At 39.7% G+C, this 25,888-nt stretch overlaps 2 protein-coding genes across 5 annotated transcripts in view; both read left to right on the top strand.

The window, feature by feature from the left end:
- The first annotated feature begins 467 nt into the window (after window positions 1-467).
- On the top strand, window positions 468-7,570 carry rnf6 (ring finger protein (C3H2C3 type) 6). Its single transcript, XM_066646217.1, has 4 exons — window positions 468-603; window positions 2,212-2,367; window positions 2,574-2,693; window positions 3,039-7,570. Exons 2-4 carry the CDS (start codon window positions 2,220-2,222, stop codon window positions 4,838-4,840), a joined length of 2,070 nt encoding a protein of 689 aa, XP_066502314.1. The 5' UTR covers window positions 468-603; window positions 2,212-2,219; the 3' UTR covers window positions 4,841-7,570.
- Window positions 7,571-10,011: 2,441 nt separating this feature from the next.
- The window catches only part of atp8a2 (ATPase phospholipid transporting 8A2), a 58,980-nt gene continuing 43,103 nt past the window's right edge, over window positions 10,012-25,888 (top strand). Inside the window, exon 1 of one of the 4 annotated variants that reach the window (XM_066646170.1) lies at window positions 10,012-10,246. In XM_066646170.1, coding sequence (XP_066502267.1) covers window positions 10,180-10,246 — 67 coding nt within the window. In that variant the 5' untranslated portion in view covers window positions 10,012-10,179. Of the gene's footprint in view, window positions 10,247-25,003; window positions 25,079-25,471; window positions 25,579-25,888 lie in introns of those variants that run through there. The other 3 variants (XM_066646196.1, XM_066646188.1, XM_066646179.1) reach the window with 3 other exon arrangements.

The following is a 25,888-nucleotide window of genomic DNA, read 5'->3' as shown; positions in this document are numbered from 1 at the left end:
ATCTCCCATTTTGTCATGTAAATGTTGATATGTTGGATTTAAAGACATCCTCAAATGCAAACCAAGTTTTTATATCCTAGAAGACATTGTACCTGAAATAAGCAATCAGCACCATGGCATTTCCATTTTTAATCTGCAGTGATGAGAAGAAACAGACAAGCAGATTTAGATAGCTAGGGTTTCTTATGTCACAAACCTAAGGAACCACTCTTGAAATTTTGTGTGGTGGGGTTGTCTAGTTGGGGACTAATTTCATTCAGTTTGACTGAATGAAGAAGGTTTACAGAGTTAGAGTTACAGCTAAGTAACTTTTAAGGCTTTATTGAATTTTAGTTTTTATATATTATTATAATTTTTTTTATAACTTTAAATTGTAAGTGATTTTGATGAATAAGGATGGGACTTTACATGTTTAATCCAGGACTGGATCCTAAATTAAAGATGATGCAATGTGTGGACTGTGGGGAGGAACGTGTGTTGCTGAAGCTGGAGGTTTCCGTCCGGATGGCAGTGAGTGTGGCTCCGTTTTGGTCCCATCTTAACTACATTGTAATCAGAGCGGAGAGGAGCAGAGACCCGTCCATATTCCAGCTGCTGTTTCAGGTACTGAAATAACCACCTGGGCTTCCTCAGAGATGCATTTTCTCGCCAAAAGCGCCTCGGCGTGTCTGCCGTTCTGAGCTGGGTTTCTACGCTGAGCTCCGTTTGTGATGAAACGCATGTCTAAAGTGCTTTTTCCTTCTCCGTCGGTTAGCGCGGCGGCTATCTGTCGACACCAACAAATCGCGCTGCGCAGAAAGACTGACAGCTCGCTATTCGACTTCGTCTGCGGTCTACTTACGAAAGTGGGGCGACATTTTGATGTCGGGCCTAAAACGTCGTTTTGTCAACGTTTTAACGGAGAAGTCGGCGCCTCTTCATTGTGTCTCAGTTGCCTCGACTTTTCTTTCTCATTGCCCGCCTTCGGAGGCTTATGATTGGCCAGCGGACTTGTCAACTATCGCTGCTCGCTCGCGGATTGGTTCACGGGTCTGGCGACGTCAGCGTGTTGCTCCGCTTGCTTTGCCTTGCTTTGCATTCTTCGCCCCGGCCTACCGTGTGTTATAACACAGACAGTAAAACTGTAGAAACAGAACAGCGATTTTTAATACTTCATACACCGCTGTGGTCAAACTTGTGTCGTTTTGATGAGAATGAAGCTTTAAGGACTTGTTAATGTTATTTAGACTGACTAGCATTTGTTATGGCGTACATTTTGTGTTGCAGGCTCTGTTTAATGGTGACTGTATAAGACTTAATGTTCTAATGACGTTAAGGAATTGTTTTTTTTTTGTGTCAGCAGTGTGTTGTGTTCAGAGTGAATAATGCTGCCTCATCTTCAGCTTCTAGACTTTTCCTAGCTCTGCACATAGAGCCATGTAGGATCCATTGCAGTTGTCAAAAAATGTCACACACTGCCTCTCTATTAGTGGTCTGATAGATGGATGGGGATGACCTTTAAATAAGATACAATAAGCACTGATTTTATATAAACTCGAAATGTTTAAAATTTAGAAACACAGTGTCCACAGGATTATGTCCTCTGATGTATCTTAACATGTGCAATAACCTTTTGGTTTACATTAAGGCTTGATTGATTTATGTTCATTTGGTTAATTCGTTTATTATTTAGAAATTTGTTTTTCCGTAAATGTGTCAAAATCACACATACAGATGTAATTGATGTGGTATTATGCATGTGTTATAGTTGATAATAATATATGAAAAAGTAGTGATTTTGCATGTCACTCTTTTGAAGAGTTTCCTTGAGAAAGGCCATTATTAATCAAAGGTACTATTTAAGACCTGTTTTAACTAATTAATTGAGTTAAATCAGGTAAACTGCCCACATTTAACAAACCCATGTGGTGGCTGTGGGCATTGAGAAGAAACTTAGCAGCAAGCATTCTTCTTCAGACAGACTAAATATCAGCTGCAAGAAAATTATGTATTTGTGTATATATGTTTATTGGCTTTTATTCTAGAGATATGTGGTAGTTTTATGAGGATCACCCACACATTGCCATGATCAGTATCTTAAAAAATATTAGTTTAGGTTCTCATAAATATAAGGCTTTGAAACCTAAATTTTACTCACAGTCATGGGCAGATAAGTGCACTTAGATTGGCAGTAACATTATGCTTTTCTGTTTGTGGGATGACTGAAAAAAGCGGTTTCCATGGCGATGGACCCTCCCGGCGGGCGAGATGAACGTCGCCGTCAGGCAGAGCGTCTTCGGCGGGAGGAGGCTTACTATCATTTCATCAATGAACTGAGCGAGGAGGAGTATCGGCTCATGAGAGACAGCAACCTCCTGGGCACACCTGGTAATTTCATACTCATGCACACTGCTACAGACGTTGTGATAGCTGGATACCTTTCTGGTCTCCTGGTCAAGATTAATAAGCTACTGTACTGAATTCACTATTATAAACCTGTGCTTAAAGCACCCATTTAAGTGGTTAAATCCTCATTAAAAGACATTGCTACATATGTTAATATTTGGATGGTGGCTTCATTCACTTATGTGTAGGTGAAGTCACAGCTGAGGAGCTGAGGCAACGTCTGGATGGGGCAAAAGAACGTGTGTCTTCCCAGCCCCGCTCTGAATCGCGTCCTCAGAGCAGCGAGACAGGACAAGAGGGCAGCAGTGGTAAGTCTCATTGCTAGTTTCTAGGGTGCATTCTTTTAACATTTGTAAACCATTAAAGGACAGGATTTGTGAAAGTTTGGACATGATAATTCAACTTAGAGTACTTAGTGTCTCTAAGTTACTTAAGCAAATACAGCAGTTGAGATCCATAAAGGGGATAAAGCAAGAAGAAATAGCAAAGGACAAAATGTAGTTTGATTTATTCTTTAAGTAAGGATTGATAGCTTAATCAATTATCCAGTTAAACAGTAGATAAAATTTTGCAAAAATTAGGTTCAGTGATTGACTTCACATTTCATTATTTTGGGCAAAAAAAAGTCACTTTTGTGTGTGTGTGTGTTGCAGGGGCTGCTGAGCCAGGTGCAGAAAGTACTAACGGAGACTCACTGCTGGAGTGGTTGAACACTTTTCGCCGCACAGGTAACGCCACCCGCAGCGGACAGAGTGGCAACCAGACTTGGCGCGCCGTCAGCCGCACAAACCCAAATAGTGGAGAGTTCCGTTTCAGCTTGGAAATCAACATTAATCACGAGCAGCCTGAGCCTGGAGAGCACAGTGACGCATCCGATCCTGTCGAACTCCCTGTGCCTCCTCCTCCACGAGCTTCTGCATCTATACGTGTGCCCCAGAGGACTGTGCCATATTCAGCCCCACATCCAGCCCCTTATTCTACGACCCGACCCACCCTAGGAAGAAGAGCTCAGGCTCGGCGTACACGCAGCAGCACAACTCCCCCAATAACGCCTCCTCTCATGTCTCAGACTCCATACACGGCTTTAAGGAGAAACCTTGCTCTCCCTCAACCAGCCCCACCCTCTCTTCCACAGCCCTTGAACACTTCTCAAGAGGATAGTGGTAACGTTTCGGTTCAAGTGCAGGCCCCAGCTCCTTCGCTTAATAACAGTGAGGGTCAAGAAGCTAATGAAGTATCAGTCTGTCCGGACACTGTGTCTCCGTCTGCCTCACAGGGAGCGGTGAGTATCCGTGAGACCCGTACAAGCAGGACTCGCTCACGTGGCCGCGTGCGCCGGACGACTGGGTCTGGTGCTCTTCCTCGTTCCTCTCGCCGTAGCCGCTCGCCTCTGGACAGAAACCCCACCACCAACCCTAGACCTGCCCCCAGCAGCATCACCTCTGTCACTCCAGAGTCTGGTGGAAGCGTGGCAGTTGCCATGGAGACAGATGAGGCCACTGTAGAAACAACTGACCCTGTTTCAGACAGCCAGACTGTGGAGGAGGGTGAGGCGACTGCTCAAGGAGCAGCGGCAGCAGGAGGAGGAGGAGGAGCAGGAGGTGGGGCCAGGCGCCACCCCACGATCATGCTGGACCTGCAGGTGCGGCGCATCCGACCGGGAGAGAATAGGGACAGAGACAGCATAGCCAGCCGCACACGCTCACGAGCCAGAGCCGCTGAAAACACAGTCACCTTTGAGAGTGATAGCGGTGGGTTCAGACGAACCATATCCCGGTCAGAGAGGGCCGGCATCCGCACTTACGTCAGCACTATCCGCATCCCTCTCCGTCGTATCTCTGAGACTGGCCTCGGGGAGCCCAGTTCCACGGCCCTACGCTCCATTCTGCGGCAAATCATGACTGGATTTGGAGAGCTCAGCTCGCTCATGGAGACAGAGGCAGATTCAGAAAGCTCTGCCCCTGTCCAAAATGGCAACCATGCCTCTGGAACACAGAGCCATCGGCCCCAAAGTAGTGAAGGAGTGCCTAGCCATCAGGGGGCAGAATTGGAAAGGGACATCGGAACTACTGGAGAGGCCGGACAGAGATCAAATGGTCCGGATGTCCGCTCCAGTGGCCGGGACACCAACAACCTGGTGGAAAACGGCACACTGCCCATCCTCAGGCTTGCCCACTTCTTTCTGCTGAATGACGATGATGATGACGAGCACCCGCGGGGTCTGACCAAAGAGCAAATCGACAATCTGGCCACTCGCACCTACGGTCAGGCCAGTCTGGAGGGTGAGCAGGGGCGGGCTTGCAGTGTCTGCATCAACGAATATGCTCAGGGCAACAAGCTGCGAAGCCTGCCCTGTGCCCATGAGTTCCACATCCACTGCATTGACCGCTGGCTCTCAGAGAACAACACCTGTCCTATCTGCAGACAGCCCATTCTGTCAGGACAGCAGGACTGACGATGGGATGCTTGTCAGACTCCGCTACTTTTCAGTAATTCTCCCACAGGCCCAATTACTGACTGACGATTCTCCGTTGTTTGTGGCACCTGTACATAGCGCTTCAATCAATGTTTTCATTCATTGAGACACACTGTATTCAGCCGAAGTTAGAACCAAAAAAAAAGATAAAAAGAAAAGAAAATGGAAAACAAAACAGAATTAACAAAGCTTTATTTTTTTAGACTTTTTGTTTGTTTGTTTTTCTTTTCTTCAGTTCACATAGTGTCCTCCCTGTGACCTCCCCCATCGTGCTTCAGGGTCACATTAACAAAGACATTTAACTGTTATAAGTCAGTATTAGCAAGAGCTAATCCGTGTCACACTTTCATTTTGATTTTTGTGGCTTCACATAAATGGATTTTACAGATCAACCTCAAAACTCAAGACTCTGAGGAAATGTAAATATACGAATGCCTGTGTTTTTGAGGTTTGACGTATAGAAAAATACTTAAGCTCTTCTATAAATTTGTTTTAATGGCAGCCTTTAGTTTTAAGCGCTTGCAGCTGGATTGTTTATTTTAAAGCTCTTAACGGTGGAATCTTCCATTCTAAAGCTCTTGGGTGATGCACTCTTAGTGCATTTTTAGTCAAGGGCATGCTAGTTAACCTCATGATGGATCTCTGCTCTAATTGGTTCTATAGGTTTTAACCATTGCAGTTTTTATGTGAATTAATGTTTTCAAAAATCAATCATTTGAAATAGTAATGAGCCACATTAACACTACATTCATATAATGATAAAATGGGCTTATGCTGGACTTGATTTAAATGTTATTTACATTTCCGGTGTGAAGAAGTAATTAACACATGCAGATCAGATAATTTTACTACTGTATTGTCTGACCCATTGAGTGCATGCTTGAATTATTTTATTTTTTTTCTGCATTGGAGCACGATTAAGTGCTGCCACACCCAGAACACAGGTCACAAAACTTTAATGGTGAATGATAATCAGTTAGAGTTTGCTTGTTTTCGTTTTTCTGAAGCACTTGTAGGAGATCCCTGTAGAGTAAAGGTGTTGGCCTTTCCACTCTTAACAGGTTGTGCAATGAACTGAAACAGAGTGAAAGTGTATTGAACGAGTTGATAGTGAAAATGTTTCCCTTTGGAGCCCTACTTTATCCTAATTTTCTTACTGATTTATCCAGTATCTACTGTTGCATATCAGGTGGTTTAGCTCTTTGCCTGGCCTGTGCTGTGGACATTGTAGAGGTGTTTTCGATGCAGTTGTTCAGTCTAATGGCCTTGTCTTCCAAGTCCTTTTTTCTTAAATTAATGGGCCCTTGCAAACAAAGCAACCTGTGAGGATTCCGATTTATTTCTGCTAATCACAGAGAATTTAATGATCATACACAATAACAACACGTCCAGCCACATCCAGTTTTAGTAATTTATCTTAAAAACTTGGAAAGACATTGTAACAGTCGGCAATCTCCAGCCCATGTCTATTCTCCACATAGCACCTTCCAATGTTGAGTGTAAAATGCATACAGAGTCCACTAGTTTCCTGTTCTTGTTATCGTATAGGCAAATGGGTTTTCATCGTAATCAACTTGGCAGGTAAAGTGTAGACTGGAATTTTAAGTATCCCTTTAAGTATGCACTCAACACTGATATTTTCAAATTTTAGATTTAAAAAAAAAAAATTCTCTTAATGAAGGTTCAAAAAGTGAATTGAAATCTCAATGGATTGCATGATTTTACTCTGCACATACAGTGCTGCTTTGTCTCGGGGCATAAAGAAAACAGCTACATGAGAAAATGTTAAAGGAGAATTCCACTGATTTGTCCAAATTTTTGCCCTGTTCCATCAGTCAGATGTAAGCGAAGGCATATGGAGTGGTTTGACATGTGCACTGTAAAGAAATTCATCAGCCCTGGTTTCTTTACATTTGTGGATAACAAGAGTTAGCAGGACTTATCTTTACCAAGTAACTATAGTCATTTTATGTGCTGTTCATAATGACAATTAAGTCTATTTTTGGTGTTTTAATGTTACATGAACCTCTGGTCCCCATCACCCATGTGGTGAGCAGCTCTGATTGGTTAAGAGTTTTAGGAATGCCACACTTCGCATCACTGTGAATGGCCTTAATCAGTATTGTTTGTCTGTAGAAATTTAGAAAAGCAATGGAATTCCCCTTTAATGCAGTGGTCCCAGTGTTGAATCGGTACGCTTCTCAACTTTACACGCTTTCAGTATATTTGACTTCAATGTCTGTATTTAAAGGAAACATTAGGAAAAGTCAGTGAAGGGTTATTTTTTCACCCCCAATTTTTATTTCCAGATGTAGTAAAGTATCCTTATATTTTGTGTTTGTTGGCCTATGTGTTCTGTGTGTATACTTCAAGGTGTGAGTGGGGGTGCGTGCGTGCGTGTGTGTGTGTGTGTGTGTGTGTGTGTGTGTGTGTGTGTGTGTGTGCGTGCGTGTGTGCGTGTGTGTTAGAGTGCAACAGAGTGGTCTTCAATGAAACATTCATTTGAATGTCCATAAGAGTGTGAGGGGTCTTTGGCCATTAAGTCCAGATTGAATTATTTAGTTCCTATTTAATGAGATAAGAAATGACAACATTGAAATATGACTATATATTATGTTCTAATGTGATGCTAAAACAGTTAAGAAAAAATATGTATTCTGTTAATATGTAATAAAATAAACAAATTGATTTTCTTCTCTGCTCCTTAACAATGACATTAAAATGCGAGGTTTGTTATGCCTGTATGAATGTGGTACAGTCCTTCTTTCCCTGGGTTGATCCTGTGCTAAGCCTTGAGCTTCACTATTTGTACACTGCACTCTCTCATGCCTTTATATGGTTTGACTGAAAACTGTGCACACTTTTTATGTTGTCAGTTGACGCAGCCTTTTCTAGTGAGGTCCCAGTTTTATTAGACATTAAAAAGCATGAATGCCAAAGCTTGTAGAAAAAGAGCACAAGAGATAGAATATAACATGTCGTATTTTACTCAGATTATAATGTAATTGTCATAATTACTGCACTAAGGAATTTTAATTATAGCCTAACTTTATTATAAAATAAGGGATGATCCTACCATACAAATTAGTAGTTATTAGTAACAGTGTTATTATAAACAGCACTACATAATAACACCGCTATAACAAATAGAGAAGGAAAGTCTGGCTTGGCTTGTCTCACATTGCTAAAATCATTGCAATGTTAGCTTATAAACTGCTTAATAGCTGTAACGTTAAATTTGTAGAACAATCAACCCAATATTACAATTAAAATACGGCCAACTTAAACAGACTGCCAATATACAGTCCTATGGGCGCCCCTGGTTAAGAAGTGTTCTTTGGCTTCTAATAAATTATTATTTTTTTTAAATATAATATAGGACAACAATGCCTTTATTTGGTGGGAAAATAAAGAAAGATTTATTAAGAAATAAACCTTTTGAATGAAATCATGTGTGCCACAATTACTGGCACCACTGGTGTTAGTACTTTGTACAACCTCATTTTGCCAACAAGGCAGCACTTAATCTTATATCTATAACTCTTCACAAGATGGGAGAATACAGAAAGATATATATATTTATAAAACAGAGAAACAGGAAATGATGAATTACTAATGAAAGTTTCCTAGATACTTTGATCCACTTTATACACTACAGTAGAATTGACATAACTGGTTCAAATACATTTATTTCCAAGAAATTGTTAAGAGTGCAAATACTTGTGGAACAGGTCATTTTATGGGAAATCATTTTTTCTTTCTTTTTTTTTCACTTGAGTTGAAGGTTGCTTTTTTTTCTAAATGTTTTCAGAGTGATGTTATGCTTCTGTAATAAAAAATAATTTATTTTAAGGCTTTTAACACATTTTAACTAGGGGTGCCAATAATTATGGAGGCTGCTGTATTTTGACTGCCACCTTAAAAAAATATTCAGACTTCCACCTTAGATAAATGACCACTTCAAATAATTATTAAAGCATTTAAAAAACACCCAATATATTTTTAGTTACACCTTAAAACATACAAACCTTAATTAAATGAACTCATTAAAAACCATGCCACATTAAAAATACAGCCATTTTATTTAGACTTTTAAAGGAACTTCAACTTTAAGTAAATGACCACCTTTAACAGATTGCAATTATACATAGGCTGGCACTAAAATTAATTCCACATGAAATTCACTGGTCATATTATGTCCCTATCGACCTTAAATTTCCTGCTAAATGTACTGACCAAGGGCTGGATGGCCCATAAGCTCCTCCATGTACAGACAGTACTGCAGGACTGAAGGAGAGGAAAGGAGAGCTGTGCTTTCCCTTCCTGGTGTGTGTGAATGGTGCCCACGGTGACATCATCATCCGAACATTCTGTAATGTTCTGATAATGATGGAGGATTGGAGGATAATTGTATAACAACTGTAACTTGGATTGGTCCAAAATTTTACATGATGGGGCCTAGTGTGTCCAGGTATCACCATCTGAAATCCCATCATGGTAGCATGTAAACCGAGTTAGGGCAGTTTGAAATTTGTCAATTTGAAAATCCATAAATCAGATTGCTCCAAAAGCACAAAGAGTGTAATTGTCTATAGTTGCTATGACCCTGTGAAGTTTTGTGCCTGTAACTTGAAAACCCTTGGAGTAGCATTGCAAAAAAATACAAAGAGAATAAGAATAAGATTACGAAGAACAGTAATTTGACAAGCCAAATTATTAATTGTTGATATTGTTTAAAACTAAAACTGTACTCTGAGCAGTACAGTGATTTTTGTTTTAAATGTGAACTAGGACATTAGGAGATTTTATTTTTCTAACTAGTGCAGATAAGCCATGAAATATAAAGAACACAATTATAAGGTTATTTTAGGATATTAAGTGTATGCTGTGTCTGAAAAAGCTGTTTGGAAAACTGCACTCCAGACAAGAACGGTCATTGTTTTAGTGATTTTAGTGACTGTAGGATTTTGCTTTGATTAATGCACCGGTGTGTTGTGATGCGCGACCTCTGGTGGCTATTTAGGTAAACTACAAAAGCAGATACGGTCACCAGCGAAATTGACTAGTGCACCTTTAATCCAGTTTTGCAGTAAAGCTTATTGTGAGCGACGCGGGGCGGGCCTAACATTGACGTGACGGCGGAGGATTCGCGTCGGGAGCGCGCACAAGCTGAAAAACCCAGAGCAAAGAAGCAGAGGCTTTGACCCATCAAAATCGTCAGATCTAAAAAAAAACGTCCGTATCAGCGGGAGGATGGTGCAGCTGCCCCGGGGACAGGAGCCTTCTGTCCGATCGCGAGTCTGCTGAGCGCCCGGGCGATGCCCTCCGCCACACCGGCAAGGATGTATTTTCACCGGCGATCCAAGAAGGTCCACAGCGAGGGAGGTAGGATACACGACGCCGGGGAGAGAGGCGACTAGCGCGGGTTTAGAGGGGATTGAGGGTGGTGTGTGTAACGGTAATCGAGATTAGTGTCTCTGTCACCTGAATGTACGTTGTGGGATATTAACGAATTCTGCCGGTCCACCTTAAAAAGACCTTCTGTCAAAAGGAACGTGAGTCCGTTAAATTAACCGGTTTTCTCGTTTTTTTTCTGTGGACTTTCTTTTTCTAGATTTTAGGATCTATTTGGCATAAGGACTTTAATTTCTGCTTTAAAATAAAGCCATAACGTTAAAAATGATTTGTTTCAAGTAACGTTTACATTGTAAATATACATTTAAGGGATACGTATTGTACAAATAAGCACAGCTGCTTCAAAGTTACACCCAAATTGGATTTCATGTTGGACAACGAAGCTGAAGTATGTTAGTATTTTTATCCGTTACTTTCGAATATTCCGTTCCACCTTAAATGATGCAGCCGTTATATTGTGGCGACCCGGGCACGCTGTTTCAGGCGGGCACCTTGTTTGTTTGTCTCTGACAAAAAGAACAGTGGTGTACACACTCCTCACAAACAGCCTATTCATAACTTCATCCAGGACTAATTTCCAGTGTTTCTCCCTTCGTGTTCGGTTAGGTTCGTGTCCATATTCGCAGTGAATGAATCGCCACTGCAGCCGGGGTGTTTTTTTTTTCTGCCGAAAGGAGGCGCTACAGGGCCGCATCAGAGACCATACTGTAAATAACATTATTACTGCAATAAGCACAGGTGGCTCACTTCCACGTCAAATACTGCTGTATTAAAATTATTAGACTGATAAATGCACATATAATTGCGATGTCTAGCTTTCATGAAGTAAATCTAAGTTATTCTGAGCTGATGAGATGCTAGAGCAGCTTGTATGGAGTTTGTAAATGAATAACCTTTTTTCCCCAGATAGATAAATCATTATATTAAGCACACAAATGCGTCACCTGCTCCAACACTGCTTGTCCTGTCTTTAAAAGTCTTCATCTGCAGCACATTTACATTCATCAGCATACTCAGTCTGCAAGTGTTTAACTCCACTCCTTCAGTGCAATGATAAGATTCAGCCTTGAGTGCTCACACACACTCAGATATTCCAAAGTTTATAGGCATTTGCTGGATTTATCCTGTAATACAGCCTTCTTCTTTCCAAAACAAGGGGAAATTAATGATGGAAAAACTTAACTGACATTTTTAACTGTTGGATAAAATGTTTATCAGCTTATCCTCATTCACTGTCTTTAAATAAGGACACTGTAAGTGCACTCTCAGAAAAAATGTATGTTACAGGTATATTATTGTAACTAAATGTACAATTGTGTTGTGTTCCCTAAAGGTACCATACATTCCTTTCTCCAGAATGAGGAGTGAATATTTGTAATATTTCATTATAGAACTGTAAAATAAAACAACATCTTAAGCACTGGGGATGTAATTGGGCGTATGAAATCAATAAAATGTTATAACCTACAATTGTTATACAGTATGATAAAGTTATGTTCCTTAACTAAAAGTACTGAATATGTACCATTGAGGGTATCACTGACAACAAAATGTACTGCCACTGTGACAGTGTACGCTGGTTTTGGTTTTTGGATTTATAAGAGCAATTGTAAGTGACGGGGTCAGGACTGGGTGCTTTGCATCTGTAATGAACATACATATATGCAAAGGCCGTTAGTTTGTGTGCATATGGCAGTCATGTACATGTGTATGAAACCAGTGGTTGTGTTTTACAGACTTGTGAATCCTTACACGACATATGAATCCTTCACCCTTCACTAAGTGTGTGGACCTGCAGTTGTGTAGGGCACCTTAAACCTGCACCTGAACCAGGACAGCTGCAGGGCATTAAAATACTATACAAATGAAGTAGATCTTCTTAATACATCCAACATGTATCAGCAGAGAACTGAAATTTGGTTTGTTCTTCTTTGTTCTTTGCTTTTTGGATCCTTTTGGTCTAAAATAAAATGCTGCGCCTCTGAAGTGTGAGATGGGAGCAAATGTAAAGCAGTACAGATGCTGTCACCAGCATAAAAGAAGGAAATTAATCAGGGAGTTACTGAGTACATGTTAATGTTTTAAAGTACATCCATTTACTCAAAATGATACTTAATCAGAAGTAAAATAATCAAGCTACAATTTGAACGTGCAAAGTACAAATCTATTTAACATACAAGCTCTATATCCTTGCACGTCTGTGTACATCAGTTTTATAAGGCAGGGCACAACAAATTCAAATAATATTCTTAATTTAACTTCATATTATAAGATGCCATATTAAGTGCAAATTTCACTCTCTCTTTTGCTGCTGACCAAAGCCAACTCCCTCTTCTGTTTGCCAATCCTGCACTTCCATCACAGATGAGTCACAGTCCATTAATTACTATGAGCTGCAGACCTTAGGCTCATTTGTTGAATTGAAAGTGAATATATTGAAATGAAAGTAAACATTACTTGTGAATCAGTGAATCAGACATAGAATCTGTTCTGAAAACCCAGCCATTGGTATACGTCCACATTAGGCTTAACTGCTTTCTGAGAAGCCTGAAAGACAAGTTTGTGGAAGTAAATACAGATATAAGCAAATACAGTATTAAATCAGCTGATTCCTAAGGCCTTTATGAGTTGAAACGGTTGTGTTAGAACCGCGAAAACACTCCTCTATGCTGGACCTGAGTTTGACCCCCCTATGGGCAGCCATTGTGTAGAAAGCCTCAATATGCTGTTCTGCCACCAGCTCTTTCCAGAAATAGAAACAGGGCGTGAGCGTGTGTGAGTAAAAATGAGCCTATTATCTGTACAACAGTAAAAAAAAACTCTATAGGTAATATACCCATTATCTCTGTGCTGTAGGTCCAAACAGATTAGAGAGTCGCAGCTTTGATCTGCATTTTGATGGACCAATCAGAGGCATTCTACTAGCTGTATGACCTGGTTTACGTGAAATGTGTGCCGTGAATAATGATAGTGTATATGTTCTGTCCTGTGGAGTCTTCAAGCAATGTGCTGACCAAGGTTGCGCACCTAAAGCAAGCCTTTATTCCCTTATCCTTATCTGAAGTGGTGAAGGGCGAACTCTTAATTAATCCACTCAAATTGTCACGCCCCCAGCAGCTGACTGACAGCTGCCTCTCACTCTCTCTTTCTCTCTCACTCTCTCTCTTTGGCTCACAGGGATGTAAAAGGTGTACATTTCACCCAGCACTGGACATTAAAAGTATCTTAAAACTGTAAAGTATATTTTTAACTAACATAATCAAATATTTCCCCATGCATCTATTAGTTGACCAACATGCTTTCAGATCACTGTAAATGAAATATGACAACTCTGTAATGACCTACTTGTGAGCATTGATGAGCGAAAGATGAGGAGTAAGAACCCTTGTGGTGGTTAAAAAAAAATCAACTAAACTCAACAAAGAAGCAGCTAAACATTAATATTACGTGTGTGTGTGTGTGTGTGTGAGAGAGAGAGAGAGAGAGAGAGAGAGAGCGCCATACACAATTGGTGTCATAGTAGTAAATCATGTTGAAGAGAATATATGGGTCCAGTGGTCTAAGCAGTAGCCTTGCCATTGGGAGGCTGCAAGTTTGATCCCAGGTGATGCCCTAGCCTCAGGTCATCCGAAGCCAAGAGACCTCAGAACCCATCGAGCTTCGCTTTCTCTGGATGGATGGGAAGGCCTTCTCCTTCCCCACATCACACTGCACGGTGCCAGTCAGCACACGATCGGCTAATGTGACAGACCCAATCAGGTGCTCTCATCCAGCCAATCAATCACATTTCACAACCGGAAATCTCCGTTTCACAATATGGGTCTATCTGTATTTCTGTATTTGCATTATATGGCCACACGAGGGCGCCACACGCCACCACATAAAGACATGCTGTACCTCTCATTAACAATTGCTGCTTCTTTGTGTGATGTTTTATTAAATTTAAGAGAGTTGTAATAGACCAGGACCAAACAATCTCAATATTATAATTCACTGCACCTGTACTGGGAAATATTATCACCATTTTATTACATTTTTTGTCTGCTATAAATAGGACCGTAACATTACTCTTGAATGTTTTTCTGTGTAGTTCTCAGTGCCTTTCAATTTTAACTCCATCAAGTGAACACCCCAGAAAGGCTCACCAAGGTTTGGTTGACAGCTCACTGGAGTTATGGGATGCACTAAGCTCCAGGCTGAATGTCCTTGATGTGTTATGTGTTGATGTGTGCTAGTTTGGCACACAGACCAAACATTAAACAGAGCATAACTCAAACACTGCAGCACAACAGTGTTAGAGAAAGAACATGCAGTGTATTCATTCTTATGCTACTCTATTCACACACATGATGTTCTCATTTGATTCATATAGTACTGTACTCATGTACTACAACATTTCATTCACCACTGTATTCATATATTGCTATACTCATTCTAATAACCTCTTTTAATACTATATTCACAAATACATTCATATTCTACAGTTCTTAAACACTACACTTTACTATAACTATTCTCATACAACTCAACTCCTTTTCTCATGAACTCACAGAGCTCCAGCAGTTGCTGTGTGGCTTCACTGACTTGCTTGTATGTTGTGTGTTGTTTTCTCCTGGCGGCTCCTCCAGAGCAGTTAGTGTTGACTTCTCTTAGCCAGGAGTCTCCCTGCCGGCAGGACCAGCCTATGAGCTCCAACATGTGCTCCCGCCTGGCAGACAGGCTTGAGAAAAGTGAGTCCCCACAAACCCCACATCTCTGCCCCGGAACCCCTCCCTGTACTCCCTTTCTGCTGCTTGGAGACTTTAGGTGCATGAAGCCGTTTTACTGTTTTAATATTTTGCATCTCTTGCTCGTAGAGACACATTGCATGGATTGTTTGGCCAAAAGTCAAATTTATACAATTTTACTTAAACGGTCAGGACAAGCTTCTTCTTTTTTTTTTTTTTTTTTTTTAATACATTGGAGCCATGAAGCTAATGTTGCTAACAAGTAGTGAAAACTTGCTTCAAATCACACTAAATATTTAAGTAATATCAGATAGACACAGGTTTTTATGGTTTTTGACACTGTATGAAGTAGACATACTTCTCTAAATTTAGATAACAATGTAATGCAATGTGAGAGACCACATAAGCACATTTATTTGTGACTAATTAACAGCACAACACTCTTAAGGTAAGTGTATGAAAAGGAATGCATTATGCATGACGTTAACCCAGCATGTCTAAATTACAGCAATCATATACTCCTTAGATACACTAGCCTCGTAGCTCCAGTGCAAACCTAAAGAAGCAGACTTCAGATATCAGACGTGTCGTGGCTGATCATCTTCATTTAGGGTAAGATTTTTGGCCAAAATATCACTTATAACAGAAACTTTCTAACTCACACACAGGCATTCTCTCATATACTAACTGCCCCAGGCACTTTGTGACATTACATGTACTGACCTACACTCATTAGCAGCATGCATGATTGGAAGTCCCAAAATGCATGTAGCTTTAACTTAACAACAAGATCTGTTCATCTCTGTGTGTGTGTTAGAAACAGAAGTGGTAGCTGGTGAGCGCTGCATGGTCTTCAGCGGTGATAATATCTGACCGCACCATGATTCAGTTTATTGATTATGTTGCCTAATGAAATGATTCAGTGCATTACAAAATCTTTATGTATTCTGAAATGTAATGTTAACGGTACCACCTTAAGGACATTTTAGTGAAGCATATGACAGGTGAAGAATGGGGTTTTTCCAAAACAACTTTCCATCATTTGTTAGTCTAAAATTTCAAGCTGATTTGCTGCCACAGCAGGTTTGTTATCTTTGAACGAGATATGAAAAGATTAGAGAAAGATTCACACATTAAATGAGTGCATAATCCTTTGTTTAATTTTGAAATAAATTCTAATTGATTCTATTGATTAAAACCGAAGGGTCACACTGTATCTTCTCTCCCTTATAGCTACTCTCCTTACATTTTTGCAGTGGGTTATTTTTGATTTTTTTATACTCTAAGATCAATATCAATAATAAATACTGAGTTGTAGGGTGGTATTTGTACATATTTACACTGTAGCCAGTGTTTTGTGTGTGTGGGGTCCTAAAAGTTGTTTGCTGGGCCCTGGGTGTGTACAGCTGTGCGATTATCTTCGGTCAGGATTAGATGTAGGTGAAGTTGCCGAGCTGACAGTACAAGGATTATTTAGGCCTCACTCACTCTGCATGTGTAAGAGGCTTTCACACCTTGGTTGCCCTCTCCATTTCAACAGTGATCGGCTCGGGTCCCCACGGCGACAGAGACCCACCTGTTACCTTGGAAACGGAAGCGTCATGGCACGGAGGGGGAGGGCCCGGGCTAGACGGCAGTCCATAGGTAATGGGTTCGTGAATAACCACATGCCGGAGGGAATTACGGTCAGGGAACAGGACGGATCAGGAGGACATGAACTTCTACAGTCTGTCAAAAAATTGGGGACATGTAGCTTCTCTGATGATTTAAAATAAATAATTTTGTATTTGGCCCTTACATTCAATATTTAGTTTTTCGTCTACGTACTTAGTTATTAATAGGAATCACATTAATGTGTAGTTCTTGGAGTCAGTTATTAGTACAGATATGTGAGAGTGAATTATTAAGGAATGGGTCCGTTAGGTACGAGCAAGTTTAGTTACCCAGAGGGAGACAAAAATGTGAAAAGTGAATGTGGATACAGAATTGTGGGCTAGTAAATATTATTAGTTACACATTTAAAAACTCAGATCTTATACTAAGGGTGTGAAACAGTCTGTTTATGCCCTGCATATTAAATATTTGATTGGTTGCTGCCCATCTTATTAGCATAAAATTGGTCCATGATTTTTATCACGCTATCCACAGATAATACTCTCTATTTGCTAGAAATTATGGTACAGAATGTGTTTTAAAATTGAATCTCATTTTACAAAGTAACCCTGAAACATGTCTATCTAACTGTTTTAGGTCAATAAATCATACTAAGGTTACACTTTGTACATATAAGAACAGTTTAATTGTACAGACACCACTATGGCTATGTTTTGGCTTTGGTGGCTAAGCTAGTTTAGCGTACCTCTTGTTTGTTTTTGACCTGGCTCTGATTCTATGTGGCAGAGGCTTTAAATCCCAGACTAATATTGCCATATTATGCCTTTGAGAACATGCTGATAATAGCGAGGCTAATTAGCAGCAGTGCTAGCTCTAGAGATATGGCTTGTCAACGTATGCAGTATAGCACGGAAAGTCTGCTACCACGGTGCTGTCTGAATGAATTATGCAGGATGCCTCCATTCATTATTCAGAAGCAAGTCCTGCTTTTTAGCTGTGAATCTCAGGCTAGGGGCCAAGCGGTGACCTTGCTGACCTTATACACTGCTGTAGGTCAATGCAACATTCAGGTTCAGACAGGACTGACCAGCGGAGGCTATGTCCTGCATGTGGTCTTTGTGTGGTTTCAGGTTCAGCGGAGTCCCCTCAGGGTCAGGTTGATATTTTGCCTGTTTAGGTTGTAAGAGAATCCTTGTTAGTCCCTTAAATATTTCATGTTATTTTATGGGTGAACCAGTGCACAAATACAACAACAGCATAGTACTGTTTATTCCTATATTTATTATTCTGTTATCACTATTTATTCACATGGATTTTTTTTCTTGTATATATTTTTATTTTGGCATTTTTCCCCTTTATTCAGATTTAATCTAATTAAATCCTAATATGGATTTTTACATATAAATAAAATTCACTCAGCATATCCTAGTGCTATAAATTCAACAGAACTGCAGCTGACTGTTGTCAATGAAAGACATGCTTTCATTCACAGGCACTAAAAGGCAGCCTAGTAATGTTGGTAGAGAAGTGACAGTTTCTGTTTGTTTGAGCTGCAGTGCATTCTGGGGTGTCTAAGGCCACACCCGTATTTATCAGCTGTTGAAGGGTGGGAAGTCCTCAAGGGTAAATGAATATTGTATGCAGCAGAGAGTTTGACACATTTATTCCAGGATTGCTCCCTCTGTGTTTATTTCAGCATGATTTGTTCAGTCATTTCAGATGTAGTAAGACTTTGAAAGGTTGTATTTTTATATTTTGTAAGTTTGAAATCAAGTTTGTAAGTTAAAGTATAAGATCAGGGGCTGTTAAATTGTAACACAAATTTGCTCCAATTACTTGAAATAACATATTGTTATTTTAACATACATTAATAATTAAAAACACTATTTCCTTCTCTTAGAGAATACTACATTATATTAATGTAATTGGTGAAAGTAATTATTATGAAATAAACTGGTAAATGTATAGTTAAATTGGATATATTCAACTTGGTTTCCAATAGGAGTCCTAAACGTGAATATAATATACTGAAAAAGATATTCTATATAATCCAACTTTAATTCAGGATGTAGGCTGAATAAACGTTCATGTTTAAGTAACTGATGCTGTGTTAAATTGGTGAATAATTTAGAGCTCTGCTCTGTCAGTGTTCTGCAGCAGAATGTGTTGATAAGTTGCTGAACCCACACCTCTGCATCATTAATGACTTACTAATGTCACTGCGGCTCATCATCGATGAGTAACCGTAAAGTATTGATCTGTCTCTGGACAAATTACAGTCGTCGACAGGAGCCGTGGCTATTGATCAACTCCAGAGGGTCTAGGAGGGGGTAAACGGGAAAGGGAAAAGCACAATGTGAAGCTGGAAGAGGTCAGAAGATCAAAGCTTAAGGTTATTTACCCTGATTTAGATCAATCTCTTTAACTTTATAAATGTAACTCACACTCAGACCGGTGCTGTAAGACCAGTGCTGTAAATCTGAGGCCTCTAAATGATCCAGTTCAGCTATGATTCTACGATTATTTGGGAATCAATTCACTGATCTCAACTTTTACTGTAATTCAGAGCAGGTCAGTGCATCATGAATTCTCAGATTTCACCATAATTTCACCAAATTTCAGTGATTCAATGCATCTCAAATGTCACCATGATTTATTTATTAAATTATGATTCTGTGCATCATGAATTCTCAGCTTTTTCACTGATATGATTCTTATTTTCTAGGAGATAAATTAATTCAGGTTTTAAAATCTATCACTAAGTTTGAATCATTAAAATATGATTCTGTACATTATGAAATTATAATTGTAATGTAATTGATTGTGATTGTTTTCACATGAAATCAGAAATGTTTTATTTATCCTCCAAAAAACTAACTATTTCAAATTTGTAACTTTTCAGCAGAGCTAGATTTGCTTTAAATGAAGTCTTTTGGAGTTGAATGAGTTAATGAACAAAAACAAATGAACTTTGTAATGTTTTAGAGTAACAGGATATTTATATCACCTTCACTATTATTCATCCTATGTAATGTTGTTGATTTTTAACATACTGCTTGTCTGTATGACCTAAAGTTGTGTTAAAATATGGTAAACTCATTGGGAAATACCAAGCCATTTTGAGGAGAATTGTTAAACCTTCTGTGGTGAACTTTGCCTTTTGTGATAATCAGGCTCTCCAGCACACCAAGATTTGTATCAGTCTTGGAATGTCTTGGAGTGACCTAATCACTCTACAGATTTGAATTCCATAGAAAATCTTTGGAAGCTCAGGTGGGATTTGAAGGAAGCAGTTGCTGCTTGCAACTGGTAGTCTCGCTCTCACACAGCTCCAGGGATCTGGGGTTGGGGATTCGAGTCGTGCTCTGGGTGACTGTCTGTGAGGAGTTTGGTGTGTTCACCTCCGGGTGCTCCGGTTTCCTCCCACAGTCCAAAAAAACCCAACAAATGTTGGTAGGTGGATTGGCGACTCAAGTGTCCATAGGTGTGTGTGAGTGAGTGAATGTTGCCCTGCTTAGGACTGGTGCCCCCTCTAGGGTGTGTTCCCACCTTGCGCCCAGTGATTCCGGGTAGTCTCCAGACCCACTGCGACCCTAAACTGGATAAGCGGTTATAGACAATAGATGAATTAAGCTGCTGCATGGAAACCATCATAAAGTGAAGGCCTTCAGAAATCAGCTGGAAGTTTTGCACAAGACTAATAGGCTAAGATTTCAAGTGAGAGGTGTTAGAGGCTGGCCATCACTTACTCAAATCGCTTATTAGAGGGTATTGAAGCTATAGGATGCTCTATAAAGTTCAAAGGCATAGGGCTTAATAATAGTTTACATTTGTCAAGAGCTACACTCACATGACCAGGCTGAAGTGACCCAAACCTGATTTTTTTTCTCCTTAATGTGACATAGGTCTGATATTTTCATTTTCATATGTGGTCCTAGATCTATGGCTTAGGCAATAAAAATAATGCACTGAATGTTAGAACAGGATCTGTGCAATTAAGAGCTAAATATAAATGGATTTTTGTTACACAAACTGCACCCTGCTTGGGTGTGGAAGACGTTATTTAAGGACCTACAGTACCAGTGAAATGTGTGGACACGCCCACTCAGGGAGAGTTTCCTTTGTTTTTGGGCATTTTCCACACACGGTGAATGCACAGTACCAGTCAAAAGCTTGGGCGTCTTCTCATTCAATGGTTTTTCTTTGTTTTTTTTTTGTTTTGTTTTTTTTTTCTACATTGTAAATAAATCTGGAAAACATTAAAACTATGAAGGAACAAATATGGAGTTATGTAGTAAACAAAAAGTGTTAAACAAACCAGAATATGTTTTATACTATAGATCCTTTTAAGTAGCCACCTTTTGCTCTTGCCATTCTCTCAATCAGCTTCATGAGGTTGTCACCTGGAATGGTTTATCAGTGAACGGCTGTGGCCTCATCAAGAGTTAAGTTGTTGCCTTTTTAAAGTGTTTGAGACCATCACTTGGGTTGTGTAGAGGTAGGGCTGGTACACGGTTCTATACAGTGAATAATATTTCATGTTTCATGCTCTAATTCACCAATGACTAATGAGAATATGTCCAAACTTTTGACTGGTACTGTACATCCTGAACTACCCTAACCCATTTGGGACACATGAATTAAATGTGCACATGAGTGCCTTTTGAGGGACAGATTCTTTCACATTACAGACAGATACAGTTCACACACTGTTATGAATATGGACTATAAAGTCCGATCGGAGTCAGAAAGTGGACAGATTAGTGAGGCTTATGAACAGAGTATTAGAGTTTTTTCATCAAACACTCAAATTATGTTAATTTATGTTATTGAATTTACTAATTTATGTCTGTTTATGTTAATATTCTTCTATTCTTTCAATTCTATTCTTCATTCTCGTACCTTTTTAATGTGAGGGCAGTATTTCCTCAATAGTGAAATATAGACAATAGAAATAATTTTTGGAAATAACATGAGCAATGTTGTAAACAATAACTGATGAAGACATTGCAGGAAATGCAGTTGACTGGCCAACTTTGGATTCATTTCCTCACCTCTTATCTGTTCCACTTTCACTAATGGTTTTATGAGTCAGGGCCTGGGTATCTGTTATAGTTTCTTTCCATAGGCATCTAAAGCTGGGGCAGGGAATTTGGAGTCACTCTGACACAGAATCATAAACCATGGCCTCAGTACAAAGTAGTAACAGAGCTCTCACAGAAATGCACCGGCCTTTGCTACAGTGTGCAGCGGGTTTGCCTTACGAGATAAGAGCTTCTGGGTGGTTGCCATGGTTTCACCCATTATCTAATAACTATCTAGATACCTCATTGACTCCTGCATGAGGTTTTATGGCTGCTAGGTGCCAGCCTGGCTTGCAGTTTAAGCAGTGGAGCGGTGGTCTCTGTAGAGGAATGGTGTTTTCTGTGTTTGTGTGCAGTCTGACTTGAACAAAGATGCTGGTGCTCTGCATGTTTGGGCTGATTCAAAGACACATGTGACTGCATGTTTGAATGATGCGAGAGATAACACCTGCTGAAGTAAACCCTGCAAAATCTCAGACAGGCTATTTGAATAATTCCTTTAGTTTCACAGAAAAAATGAACTCACTAGTCCGTATTCGTTTAATTATATCAGCATTGGCTATTCTTGCAAATTTTTAAAAAATTCTAACTTTAACCTGTTCAGTCCCAGAGTCTATGGTTAAAAGTATAAATGAATTAATTTGTTTTCAAGTTGTTTGATATCTGTGAAAATCCAGCATACGTTTAAGGAGATTAAGGTTACGTGGATTTAGTGCTGAATATATCCTATGCTTAATGTGTTTAACCAAAAACGCAAAGTGCAAAAACTGAACCAGTGGACAAATTAAATACAATTGCACCTGCCTTTCTTAAAAATATAGATAAAGATAGATGAAGATATAACTAGTTATACAGTTAGGGTTAGGGTTAGAAACAGGCACGTTCACAGACATTTTTGGGGGCAAAAAAACACAACACTAGGATATTTAACTTATTTATTTATGTTTGTTAACACAATTAATACACATCTAATCAAATAACTCAATTATCTAATTGCATAAATAAATTAAAAACAAGCAAAAAGTAGGCCATACTGAGCATGGTTTTTAACAACCAAACAAGAACAAAAAAACAAGTCCGCTCCAAAAAAATTAAATAAAAATAAAGCATTAAATATACTCTATATATCAGATAACAGTTGGACAAAGCTTTGAAATCATGTATTTCATGACTCGTGAGTACAATATGTGTAGGCTATGCATTATGCATGGATGCTCTTTGTATGAAAAGGAAAGCACTTTCAGCTGGTGTGACGCCTAAAGGCCACGTTGGGCCAGTAGCCACGTGATGTTTTCAGTGGTGTTATAATGTTAAGTGTTGTGGTTAATTTTGCACCAAACAACGTCAGGGTTTGCACAAACACTGTCATTACCTGTCTGTCTGATGCTGTGGGTCAGAGGAGAAGTCTGTAGCAGACTTTTGGCCTGGTGCTCAGCACTGCATGAGTGCTAACTGGAGGAGGAGGAGGGAAGGGCAAGGCGAGAGTTTGTGTACAGATCAGATCGGGGCAGAATTCTCACAAGAACTTAAATAAATGCCTGTCAGATGTCAAAACTCTTTTGGGGGAATTGATGACAGAGAGGGTAATTTTTATTTTTAAATTTTGATGAATGAAGAAAAAAAATTGACTCCAGCAAAAGGGCAGCTGCTTGAGAACAGGACTGTGACAAAAGGGTATATGTTATACACATGACAGGGAACAATGAGCAGCAGGAAACAATTGGTGACAATGGTGACTGACCACTCCCATGTGCAACAACTGACCAGGGTGGGGCAAAGGAGGAGCAAGTAACCAAATACAAAAGCACATAGGGCAAAACAGGGGCAGATGTTACATGGGCAAGAGAAAAACCTGAGGGTTGTGAGCTGTACTTGTAGATGATGAGCAAAACTGACCAATCTTCATAAAGTTAAAATAACACTGATAAAAAAAATGTAATGTGGAATGAAGTGAACTTGTTGACTTGATTAAAGACGATTGAATGATGTGATGGTAGGGTTTAATTACATTCTTTAAAATAATAGAGTTAAAGAGTGTTTTATTGTGGTGAATTGGAGGCTTATACCAACCAAGCTGTGTTTATGGGGGAGATTTTTGGCGGTGTAAATGCACAGTGTGTTATGTCTTTAAATGGAATATGGAAGAGGTGCAGTGTGTGTTTATATCTGTGCACGTATACATCCACACTTGTACTGGGTCATCATTTCTTATTACTATGCCAATTATGCATATTATTTATGAAGTTGAAACTTATCATAATCTATGTGCTAATCAACTTTGTTATGTTATACTGTTATGTTCAGATTTAATTCCACACGTATCCAACAGGAGCTAGGTCATAGAGATATTCCAAATATGAAACTGATGAAAAATATAATGTCCACACATTTGCTCATTTTACAACCAGGTTGGTTCAATTTTTTGCGCAGTGGTATTGGTCCGGACGATATGGAGGATATATTTCTTATATTCAGTCAAAAAATAGCCTAGAACAAACATGAAAAATGACATCGCGTTAAATATAAACCTCTCTGATTTTTCGATATTAATATTTTTAAACTAACTTTAAAATTGAGGGTAGTGAATTGTTATTGAAACATTTTATATTGCGATATATATTGATATTGAATTATTGTCCAGCCCTAGGTTGTATGTTTTCATGTGTAAAACATATATTTGAAATGATGTAATGGGTTATCCCAGATTTCTTATATTTATTTGTATTTCTTATTTTCTAGTATGCTACTAGGCCATGTAAGATAAGAGTACTGAAACACAAAGGTGCATTAAATCAAGCAACAATGCTAAAGAGCTTGCTGAATTCAAGAGTGGTACTGTAATACTATGCCACTGTTGCATACAGTTTATTAATTTTTCCCCTCTTATATATTCCACAGTCAAGAGTGAGTGCTATTGTTGAAAAGTGGAAGTGTCAATAACTTAGGGTGACCAGGTCTGAGATGATGAAAAAGAGGACATGCCTCCGGGACTTTACGAGAATTTACATTTACATTTCGGCATAGCTGCTCGAGATGAGGGTGGGTACCTGAGCTTTGCCTGACGTAAACAAGGATTACTGACGTGCAGACTGACCAATTAAATGTTTACAGAGATGGTTATTGACCAATAACGGTAGCTCTACAGTCAGACCGTCCAATCAGAAGATTTTATGTTACTTCCCCACGCCCCCTTCTCACTCAAGCGAACCAATCGGAGTAGGGGAGGGCGGGACTAGTTTGTGAACGAAACTTCTCGAAGTTCTATGTAAGCTCTAGAAAAACAAAATCCCGGACGTTTGTGAAATTCCGGCCGGACATTTTTTAAGTCTAAAAAAAAAGGACATGTCCGGGTAAAAGAGGACGTCTGTTCACCCTAAGTAACTACAATTTTTCAAACCTCCTCTGGCATTAACATCAGCATTAAAACTGAGCCAGAAGCTTCATTTCAGGTTCCAGAAATCTTTTAGAAGCTATCCCAGAAGATAATCCTCCATATTAACACGTATGGATTTAGAAAGGGATATTATATAAGCTCCTGTAGGTGTGATGTGCAGGTGTCCCGATACTTTTGTCCATATAACTCTTGTGATGTGTGTGGGTCGTGATCTCCGCTCTCCTCCTCGTGTGGCTCCAGGGCACCGTGTTTTGCTTTTGCCGTTTCTTAGGATCCTGTCTCTTTAAGAAACCTTTGACTCTCTGCGGGAATCAGTTTAGTTAAGACTGGAACATGAGCGAGAGCAGAGAGCAGGGCTGTTGTCTGGAGCGAAACACACACAGAAACAGAGGAAGAAAAGAAAAAGAAACAGCGGAGAGAGAGAGGATAAAAACAGGAGAGAGATACACAGTGAAGGAAAGAAGCAGCCTTCATCATCACCAGGTTTACTGGGATTAATTTATTACAAGGAGAGAGAGGGGTTCTCCTCAGAGAGAGAGGGAGGGAGAGAAAAAGAGGAGAAGGGGAAAGGGATAGACAGAGAGGAAGAGGATGAGGAAGAGTAGTATATAAACGTGCTTTATCCATCCTTCAGCAGCGCAGCGGTAGCTTCATTATTCACCGCGCAAGGAATTGAGAAATGTCCGTTTGCTGGATCGGTTTACGCGCGGACACGAGTGGGTTATAATGGCTTCATTTGTGTGTGTGTGTGTGTGCGCGCGCGCGCGTGTGGGTAGTAGCAGTAGGTGCTATG

Source organism: Hoplias malabaricus, chromosome 1, assembly GCF_029633855.1.
Source record: "Hoplias malabaricus isolate fHopMal1 chromosome 1, fHopMal1.hap1, whole genome shotgun sequence".
Classification (NCBI taxonomy): Eukaryota; Metazoa; Chordata; class Actinopteri; order Characiformes; family Erythrinidae; genus Hoplias; species Hoplias malabaricus.
The sequence above is the reverse complement of the archived record's forward strand: the minus strand, read 5'-3'. Positions and strand labels throughout refer to the sequence as shown.

What these genes read in the sequence shown, in the direction of transcription:
- rnf6 (XM_066646217.1), top strand. Translation starts at nt 2,220, where the DNA reads ATGGCGATGGACCCTCCCGGCGGGCGAGATGAACGTCGCCGTCAGGCA. An exon ending in CAACCTCCTGGGCACACCTG is followed by an intron (nt 2,368 to 2,573) that starts GTAATTTCATAC and finishes ACTTATGTGTAG; the next exon opens with GTGAAGTCACAGCTGAGGAG. An exon ending in AGGACAAGAGGGCAGCAGTG is followed by an intron (nt 2,694 to 3,038) that starts GTAAGTCTCATT and finishes TGTGTGTTGCAG; the next exon opens with GGGCTGCTGAGCCAGGTGCA.